Source organism: Mytilus edulis, chromosome 13, assembly GCF_963676685.1.
Source record: "Mytilus edulis chromosome 13, xbMytEdul2.2, whole genome shotgun sequence".
Classification (NCBI taxonomy): Eukaryota; Metazoa; Mollusca; class Bivalvia; order Mytilida; family Mytilidae; genus Mytilus; species Mytilus edulis.
This window is the reverse complement of record NC_092356.1, coordinates 52,853,353-52,864,178: the sequence shown is the minus strand read 5'-3', so window position 1 is coordinate 52,864,178 and position 10,826 is coordinate 52,853,353. Positions and strand designations below refer to the sequence as shown.

Here is a 10,826-nt window from a genome sequence, read left to right as displayed (position 1 = left end):
TGGAGTTGATAAAATAGCTTAATCCACTGACATATAGGGAGAACTATGCCAGAGGAAGTTGGGACCTCAATTTCTTTATAATTTGTAAATGTATCAACGGATATTTGAATTGCTCGACAAAAGTAAAATAAAACCAAATGCTCCGCAGGGCGCAGCTTTATACGACCGCAGAGTTCGAGCCCTGAACATTGGGGCAAGTATGGACACAACATTCAAGCTTGATACAGTTCTGAATTTGGATTGTGATTTAATAGTTGAGACAACACAGGTTTCTGACACATAATGAATGTGGTCCAAGAACTTAAACTTAAAAACTTTGAATTTTACATTGGACATTACTATGGTCCAATATCCAAAATCAAAATATATATGGTTAGATTCAGCATATCAAAGAACCCCAAGAATTCAATTTTTGTTGAAATCAAACAAAGTTTAATTTTGGACCATGATTTCGACCAACTTGAAAACTGGGCCTATAATCAAAACTCTAAGTACATGTTTAGATTCAGCATATCAAAGAACCCCAAGGATTCAATTTTTGTTAAAATCAAACCAAGTTTAATTTTGGACCCTTTGGACCTTAATGTAGACCAATTTGAAAACGGGACCAAAAATTAAGAATCTACATACACAGTTTGATTGGCATATCAAAGAACCCCAATTATTCAATTTTTGATGAAGTCAAACAAAGTTTAATTTTGGACCCTTTGGGCCACTTATTCCTAAACTGTTGGGACCAAAACTCCCAAAATCAATACCAACCTTACTTTTATGGTCAAAAACCTTGTGTTTAAATTTCATAGATTTCTATATACTTCTACTTAATTATGGTGCGAAAACCTAGAAAAATGCGTATTTGGGTCCCTTTTTGGCCCCTAATTCCTAATCTGTTGGGACCTCAACTCCCAAAATCAATCCCAACGTTCCTTTTGTGGTCATATACCTTTTGTTTGAATTTCATTGATTTCTATTTACTTATACTAAAGTTATTGTGCGAAAACCAAGAATAATGCTTATTTTGGCCCTTTTTTGGCCCTTAATTCCTATACTGTTGGAACCAAAACTCCCAAAATCAATCCAAATCTTCCTTTTGTGGTCATAAACCTTGTGTCAAAATTTCATAGATTTCTATTTACTTAAACTAAAGTTATAGTGCGAAAACCAAGAAAATGCTTATTTGGGCCCTTTTTGGCCCCTAATTCCTAAACTGTAAGGACCAAAACTCCCAAAATCAATCCTAACCTTCCTTTTGTGGTCATAAACCTTGTGTGTAAATTTCATAGATTTCTATTCACTTATACTAAAGTTATAGTGCGAAAACCAAATGTCTTCGGACGACGACGCCAACGTGATACCAATATATGACCAAAAAATTTTCAATTTTTGTGGTCGTATAAAAATGACTTAACTCCGGGGAAAACACCAAACGGGAAGTCTGTAAATAAAATTACAAAACCAAAAGCCCAAACACACCAAACGAATGGACATCAACTGGCATACTCCCGAGTCGTGAATACACCCTCTTATGTAAAAATAAAATGGTTAATTAAACCTAGTTTCTTTGTCAGCTAAACCTCTCACTTATATTACAGTAGCATAAAATTCTCGCATTATATTGACAGACAACCTTGCCAGTATCAACGCACTTCTACAAAGTTGGTGTCTTGTACATGTAAACATATGGCAAACTTGAGACTTTCATTGTGGTTTGTCATGACATCGTCTTATCTTTTTATTACCGAACGTGACTTATTCCCGATTGTGACTATTTTGCTGAGTGTGAAATCGCATTGCTATAATACGTGTTACAGCACTTTTCCATCCCAAATTCATGTATTTAGGTTTGATCAGTGACATGTAATCTCTGGTTTGATGTTATATTTGTTATTGTCATCGAATTTTGTCAAATGTCTAAACGTTTGTAGTAGTAAATCTCATTTTTTTCTGTTCTATTCGTGTGTTATGGTAAAGATATTACCGTTTCAGACTGAATCCTGCTACTAGTGCTATTTCCCAATACTGTGCAATTAAGAGTTTACTGTATTGTATTTGAAGCTTTAAGGACGTCCATCAGTAGTTTTACTGTCGCAAATTTAGTTTACCTATACTAGGTGACGTCATAGGTTTGATTCCGGCGTCAAACATAAACACCAGGCGTTTCCTGGCTTCTGTGCTGCTTCAGAACGTAATAAAATTTTATAAAAAGAAGATTTTTAGGTGCAACACGCGAATTTTTTTGCTTATTATTGTTGTAGAAATTACATGTCAATACATTCAGCAATTCAAAATGTCAGCTTCCTAATTTACAAGGAGATAGAGAATTTTACGCTAACTGTCTTCCAATCAGAACCACTGATACAAAATAATTGCAAAAATTCAACATTTTAAATATTTTTACAAAAAAATTGTAACCCCCCCCCCCCCCGCCCCCAACTTATTGAAACCCCCTTGGAGCAATAACCTCAAAACTCAACCCAGCCTTTCCTTTGAAGTATGGAACCTTGTAGTATAATTTTAGAGAGATCCATACACTTACACACAAGTTATTGTCTTATTGTCCAGAAACTAGAAAAATGCTTGTTTTTGGGCCCTTTTTTGGCCCTTAATTTTTAATCTATTTCCCCTATAACCCTTAAAATAATTCCCAGCCTTCTACTTGTGGTATATATTAAATATTGTGGTACAATTTCAGAGCAATTGAAATACTTATACACAAGTTATTGTCCTGAAACCTTCCAAACCTTCCTTTTGTGGTATTGAAGCTTCTGTAAAAATTTCATAGAGATCCATTCCATGAAACTAAAGTTATTGTTGGGAAACCAATGTGTCTTCGGACAACGAAACAGACGATGCAGACGACATCATACCATTATATGATCCCAAAATTGTTTTTGAGGCCGTATCAAATTTCAATAGACCATGGCTGTGGAGGCAGAGCTTAAAAATCTCAATGGAAATGATTGCATGAATGCTATATATACAACGTACTGCATACCAAACATTATTGATTTACCATAAATGGTCCCCCTTTATCTGACATGATCAAAAACTGCAAAAATAGTCGTTGACACTGATGTCTGAAACAGGTTACCTAAGTCTGGCTTTATGACTCTGTTAATGTGTAAAATGAAAATAGATAATTTGCTTTAAAGATAATAGCAACTTGTTTGAATTGCATATTGTATTTTATTGTCAGATAAAAATTTGCAACAAGCACATATTTTCTTAAAATATGAACATAAATTAACAAATTTCCACAACACATATACTACTAATGCTTCATTATACATATCCTAGCTTTCAGAATGATGGAACATAATTTGTAAACTAGAGTTGTACATTTAAATGTATTTGGAAGAAACTTTGTGAACACAAATACATGATGTAGTAAATTGAGCAAACAAGTTTTACTAAATCAACCTTTGAAGACCACCCATCAAATGTCCATTGCCACCTTTTAGGACAATAGTGCAATGTACAAGTATCATGATTATGATGGTCATGAATACATACATAAATATCAACATGCTCTGTATTAATGATGGTTTGTAGCTATAATGTACCATCTGAGACAAAGTTTAATATATGTGCTAATCAAAAGAATCAATTTCATTACATAAAATTTAACTCTGTATTTTTAGGGTCTGGATGTGGTTTGCAGAATAGAGAATATTACATACACAAAAAGTGGACAATACAGGATAATACATAGACAAAAAAGTGGAGAATACAGGATAATACATGGACAAAAAAGTGGAGAATACAGGATAATACATGGACAAAAAAGTGGAGAATACAGGATAAAAAATAGACAAAAATAGATGAAAAAGATCCAGACTAGAGGATGATTAGCAAAAAATAAAGAAAAGTGAAAAATGACATGAATATTTATAGAATAGAGATCTGAAAGACACCAATCCAGACCCTCATTAATGTTAACCTGAGATATCATTTAATTCACCTGTTTATCACTTGCCACATTCTGTATGTTTTGCTACAAATGGTTCTTGTAAATTTTTAAACAAATCAATTATTCAAGAGTGCTTTACATAAATTCTACAGCTTTTTATTGTTTTCATGAAATTGGTGCATTATAATGGAATTGTGGCTACTTACATTTTAAGCATTTATAAATGTTATATCCAAATTTGAAATTATAGTTCTCAAAAAAATTATTTTCTTCAGCAAAACAAGTCATAAATGCCATTAGTCTTTTGAAATTTAAATAGAATTTTCATAAACAAGCCAACACAAAACAAAACAAAACAATTTACAATCCATAACTCAACAAACTTCTTAACAAATAGAAACTTAAAAAATAGATCTGGATAAAACTTCATTTTGGGTAGATAAATACATGTATGTTTGTCAAAACAGCAAATCAGACGCATTACTATTAAAATTCAACTTTGTGACAACATCTCTAATCTAACTGGTCCTTGCACATTCAAATCAAAATCTAGCTACAGTGAGTACAGTACACTTTATAAACTTTGCTTTGAATTAAATTCCTAATTTTCTATATTCTATAATGTACTCAGGATAAACCTGATCAAAAGTAAATATCACATGTATAATGGGATTCTGTAAATTGTCAACACACGAGTCATATAACTCAAAAGGATCACTGGGGTTTCTTGGTGGAGGTCGTACAAATGACGAACTTCCAGGAGCATAATCACCGGGTAATACTCGTACTACAAACATATGTTTCTTAACACCGAAATCTGTGTAGCTATCGGCTGTCTTGGCATACTTGGCAAAGTAGCTCCCTTTACCATATTTATTTCCCGTCTTGCTACCACTAAATCTAAAATCAAATCCTTGCTTACTGATAGCGTTAATAAACTTTTCATTTGTCCCGTGAAATAACTCTAACTCAGCTATGTCTTCTTCTTTCTTCTTTCTTTTCATTTTCTCTCTTTTACTGCAAGTATAAAATTAATTATTTCACAATATGTCTATAAATAGTTTATGTTCACAAATTTTCCACTTAAAAAAAACCCTCATCTACTCATAGGTTAATATCTGACAAATTCCAGAAGTGCTCATATGTTACAACTCATCATGGTTAAGCTGATGACCAAATATGAAGTCATTCTATATCTGACAGAAAAAAGTAACTGAAGACAAAACTATTTGGTGGACAAACAGATGATCAGAGAGAGTGATTGACAGACAAGGTGAATGTGTAACGGTTTATTTCTTCCTCTGTGATATTTTATCCTGAGGATGATCTGTCCCGGTAATTTTTTTCCAGGCATGGTATTTCACAGGTTGATTTTTTCCAGAGAAGTGAAAATCTATGTTATGCGGATAGTATATACCGGTATATATTTGCCGTACTATATCTCACAGAACCGTGTGAAATAGAGTCCCATTAACTACTATGTAAGTTACTCACAATCAATATATACCTGACTATAATTATAAAATGTTTCACAAAGGTAGACCAAATTTGCATAATTTATCAAAGGGAGGTAATTATGAGCAATTTATATTTTAAAGATATTAATATAATATATTTCTGAATCTATTTTATAGTGAAATTTTTCCTTGAATCTTATTTTTTATATATTCATTTATATAAAAAGATGACTTACAACTTGATTTAATAAGACAGATAACATTTCACAGGTAAAAACTATCCAGCTGTTAAACATGCTTTTGTTCCAATATATTGTTGTGCTATGATTTTTTTGATTTCCATATTATCAACAGCTACATCTCTGTCCCCAGACTATTTATATAGTTAAAAATATCATCATAATCAAATTCTTTTATTACTGTTAACAGTAGTAATGCAACTATATTTCTACCTTACTTTTAAATTTATATTGGTACTGAGATCTGAAAACAACTCACTTTTACATATATTACACTAACCTTATTTAATCATGATATTATTTTCACAATATCGATCTTTGAAATTACTTCTGTTTTTCTTCCCTATGTTCCATGATCATTTTCTTTTTAAAAGGATGATATTGACTTGAATATTTCAGGAAATTTTTTCAAGGAAAATTTGTGAAATTATTTACCATTATAATACATTTGTTTTTAATAATTTCGCTTTATTTCAAATACACTATTGTTATTTCATAGTATTTTAAAGGATAAGTTTTTTTCTAATAACTATAATAAGTTAACTACCCAGATAGAATTTCACGGCAAAGGAAAAAATATCCCAGGGAAATATTTTCCTCCGGATAAAAAAATAACAACAACTACTGTGACATTTTTTCCTCCGGATCAAATTTCACCCGGATATAATTTTGCTTTACAAATGCAATATAGCCTACGCTCCTAGAGTTTTATTTTTAAATATTTTACTCGAGAGCACATTTGAGATTGTTATATTTTGACCTGTCAGGTTTTTATTGTACATTTCATGTTTAGACCATGTTGATTAGACTTGCAGAGAAGAGGGTTTAAGCACATGTGAAACTGGTTTAACTACAACTTTTTTTGTGGCTATACCAAGTAAGACTATGTGTGTTGCTTGATCATAGGAGAATCCAGGGGACCCTAGCCCCCCCCCTTTTTAAGTGGGAAAGAATTGGTTGAGTATATAGGGAATTACTGAAGCATGACTGGAGCAGACCCCCTCCCATTAGGTCAGTCAGTGGGTCCCCCCTTATGAAAAGTTCTAAGATCTGCCACTATTTATTGATGTTGTTTGCTTTAAATCTTTTGTCTAAAACAAGATCTGAAGATATTATTTGGAACTTTTATAACTGACTTTTTTTATATATGATTAATAAACATAATTTTTCTCTGAATTTATAGATGGATATCTAAACTAAACAACTGGTATTAAACTGATTCAAGGCTGGAGAACTTATGTTAAATTGATGAGCTGCTGGCCTATTTTACACCAAAATGCTGAAGAAATGGTTATAAAATCAGAATTCTGATATGGTTTTCCAACAGACAGTGACCTAGTGAGATACAGTAACCACTGTAAAGATTTGACCAGCAGGTCAATCAACTACAATCCCATGACATATTGTATAATATACTGTCATTATTCTAAATATACATGTAATACTTCCTGCTGGATATTACCCATCTATTATCAATCAATGTTTTATTTTTTAGCCTTAAACTTATTGTACTGGTTTTGCTTACAAAACATTATTGATAAAACTGCATTCATGGTCATTAAGGGTATAATTAGGTTCAAAATCAAAGTGGTTTTATAAAAATATAGATGAAACATACCATAACAGGAATTGCCAAAGCATTGGTAATAAAACAGACACTGAAAACCTTTAAGATCCGTTACCTCCAAAAATATACCAAAAACATTACACTGAGCAACATTACTTGGCACAACATACAGTCCAGATTGCCTGCTTTGTTACAATAGTTTTTGTTTAACCAATTGTTTGTGCCCACATGCCTACCCCTTTCTTATTTAAGGGACTATAACTAATGTAAGAACTAGAGTATTTCATCATAAACTTATATATTAGTCTGCTAACAAACCTAACAAAGTTAATCCAGAGTTCACCATTTTCTATTCTCTTTATTTGTTCTATTTCAGCTGATGGTGGCATGGTGGCATAGAAAAACTTCTTCATCTTCTTATACTCATCACTTTTTTTAGAACATGTTACCTACAATTATAATGAAATTTAACTCACTTCTTAATTCTGTCTTCTTAAGCAATTTGGGAACCACTTTTTGTATTTTTATATAGATATTGGTAATGAAGCTAGGTCTATTTTCTGCTTACCCTAAAAGACAGTGTATTTTTACCCCAAAAAATATACTTGCTACAAATGTTTGTATAATATAGAGTTACTAGCAAGAAATAAAATAAAAGATCCATTCCACAATATGTGTTTGTGTTTGCTGCCATGCTTTCTTTTTCCTTTTTTATAGAGTAGAAGGTGTCTTAATTCTTTTAATTGTTTTTTAAATTATTTCCTATAACAAATACAACTTCCGAATTTGATTTTGTTTTTGTAATTTTGACTTGTTTAAACATGTTAAACACTTGTTATGTGTTTCAATAAATTTATTAACATTTTCAACTTATTTGTAAAAAGGAGAGCAGATTTTAACAAAAAAATATAACAATTAAGATTCTTTATACAAATTGACAACTTGTCTAAGGTTATATTAAAATCAATTTATAAGACATTGATTTCTGGCTTTTATTTATAGTTGATGGCAAAAGAGTACTAAAACTTTACATACCATGTGAAAATGATCACTGATTTCTGCTGGACTTTTTTGTCTATCAAATGACCAATGGAGTGGTATATAGGAAAGAGGGTTGTTGTCCAGTGGTGCATGAACTACCAATGAAGTAGCAGTGGTTTTGGTATTCCCTGTATCAGCTGATCTATAATACAAAATAAGAAATCAGTGACTTTAAAACAGGATCAATATAATCTGTTGAATTTGTCTTCACATACTTTTAGAAAAATAGTCCCTGATAAGTTCAACAAAAGTAAATAGAAAGTGAAGTTAAACAACTACAATCAATCAATTTTAAAATATTACATAATATCAATACCAAAGTGAGTCATCAGTTTCTGTAACTTACATTGGCATTATGTTTCCATTCCTAATGATTAGGAATTAAAACAACATGCCAAGATGGGAAGCAGCACCTTTTTCGGGACGTCAGGATCAGGTGTTTTTAAGCTTAGGATTTCGGGGTTGACCCTTTTGGGATCCGGGATTTCTTTTTTGAAATGCTGAGATGTCAGGATTTCATTTTATTTAAATTGGGAACCTCGGGATTTCAAGTTTTTAAGCCCAGGATTTCGGGATCAGGACACTCCCATCCTGCCTCTGCCAAGAAATGAAAAGCAACAAAATATGACTGTGTATGCTATCCATGACAACATTCAACAATGCAAACAAAAATAAATGAAAAACTTGATTTAACATGTAATTTTATGGTTATGGCTTAAAAAGAGGATATAATATTGAAAGATTTAAAAAATGTTTCTCTTTTTGTAGTTCTAAAGTGTTGTACAAGAATATATGTATACAATTTTAGCATGAAGTTTTTCAGCACTTTATCCAGACCATTCTTCAGTCAACACTTTTACACCCCTATACAATAACAAAAAGAAGCATTTATAAAAGACAGATATTAGTTAAACATTAACCTTCTATAATTAAGTGAAGTGGATTGAAAACTGCAAAAGATCCAACTGTGCCAAAACTATGATACTTAATAGAACAAAAGCTCATTCAAGAAAATAATCAGAACAATCTTTTAAACATTTTCAGTAGGTCACTAGAAACTAGGATAAGGAATAGTGAATTTTTCATTAGAAACTAGGATAAGGAATAGTGAATTTTTCAATAGAAACTAGGATAAGGAATAGTGAAATTTTCATTAGAAACTAGGATAAGGAATAGTGAAATTTTCATTAGAAACTAGGTTTTGGACTAGAGGGGCAGATAGTAAAATGTCATACTTCTTTTTCCTTTTTTCTATTTCCACTGCCTGGACTAGTGTTGGCCGTCTTCTCACACTTCTCTCTGTCTTATGGACTACATTTTTCTGTACCATTTTTTGGTAGTCCATGATATACTCATGGCCCATTGTTGCAAATTTCATCTGACCTATTGGGTTTTCTTGGTAGTGTTGCTCCAGACTTTCACTGTCAATCATGGCTTTATAACCTGTATCATTCTAATAAAAACAAATACAAGATATTTTCAACAAATTGTAAATGTAAATGTTTTTGAATTTTAGTTCATTTATGTTTTTGAATTTTAGTTCATTTATGTTTTGGAGTTAAGTGTACTCAATTTTAATAAGGGGCCAGCTGAAGACCACCTCCTAGTGCTGTATTTTATTGCTGTGTTGAAGACCAATTTATGGTTTTTGGCTGCTATCTTCTCTTTGGTCAGGTTGTTGTCTCTTTGACATATTCCCCATTTCCATTCTCAATTTTGTAAGACATAAATTATCTTCCCTTATTTGCATATAAATAGAAGTGAAATGTTTTCTTTACTCATCAGTATCCTACAGTTTTAAGGAGTTAAGGTTATTATATCATGCTTTGTTTCAGCCTATTTTTCTATATCTTAATTTGAATATGTCATGTATTGTCAACACCTCCAGTTTATAACGTTTAAAAAATAAAACCTTACACATACTATTGTTAAACTTAGATGAACAATAGTCCCTTTGTATTTTGATATCCTTACCTAAAAATTTTAAATCTGAAAAAATCAGGTGTATCTGATATAAAGATTGAATACCTTCATACCACCTAAAGATACCAATGATAATGCTAATATTGGTTAACATTGATAAGATTTTTACCCCTTTCACAATGCAACATGATGAGGTTTTTTTGGTTCGCTCTTCAACAACTTACATTTGTTTATCTTAAAGGAGATAAAAGGTTACATATTTAAAAAGGTTAATCAATTTTATGGAGTCCAGTTTTGTCCTTCTATATAACTAAAAGCCTTGCAATTATTATGAATGTACTGCATTTAATACCAAGCAAAAACTAACCTGTCCTCCATAAATGATCCATTTATTTGTCTGGTCTTTCCAATACCATTTCCACTGAGTAGCCAATGGTTGGAACTTCTGTACAGCTGAAGATTCTGTCGTGAGACGTCTAACATCAAGTGTGGGTGAACCTTTCATCTCACCAATCATCTTCCCAAAGTCAACTTGTAATACATGCTGCTTACTGCAAGACATTGGGTTGTAGAATATATTATAAACTTTTACAAGACTTGAATTCAAAGCAAAATTAGTTGTTAAGGTTTTGCTTCAATAAATCAACATTAAACTTAATGTTAAGTTCATTTGAGTTCTAGAAATCTTA

At 31.7% G+C, this 10,826-nt stretch overlaps 1 protein-coding gene across 2 annotated transcripts in view; it reads right to left on the bottom strand.

Annotated features, from left to right (window-relative positions):
* Positions 1 to 3,166: 3,166 nt before the first annotated feature.
* Positions 3,167 to 10,826, bottom strand: part of LOC139501381 (protein mono-ADP-ribosyltransferase PARP12-like) — a 275,921-nt gene continuing 268,261 nt past the window's right edge. For both annotated transcript variants that reach the window (XM_071290424.1, XM_071290425.1), the window contains 5 exons: positions 10,505 to 10,688; positions 9,450 to 9,667; positions 8,209 to 8,356; positions 7,492 to 7,622; positions 3,167 to 4,927 (listed from right to left, as the gene is read on the bottom strand). In XM_071290424.1, coding sequence (XP_071146525.1) covers positions 4,504 to 4,927; positions 7,492 to 7,622; positions 8,209 to 8,356; positions 9,450 to 9,667; positions 10,505 to 10,688 — 1,105 coding nt within the window. In that variant the 3' untranslated portion in view covers positions 3,167 to 4,503. The remainder of the gene's footprint in view (positions 4,928 to 7,491; positions 7,623 to 8,208; positions 8,357 to 9,449; positions 9,668 to 10,504; positions 10,689 to 10,826) is intronic.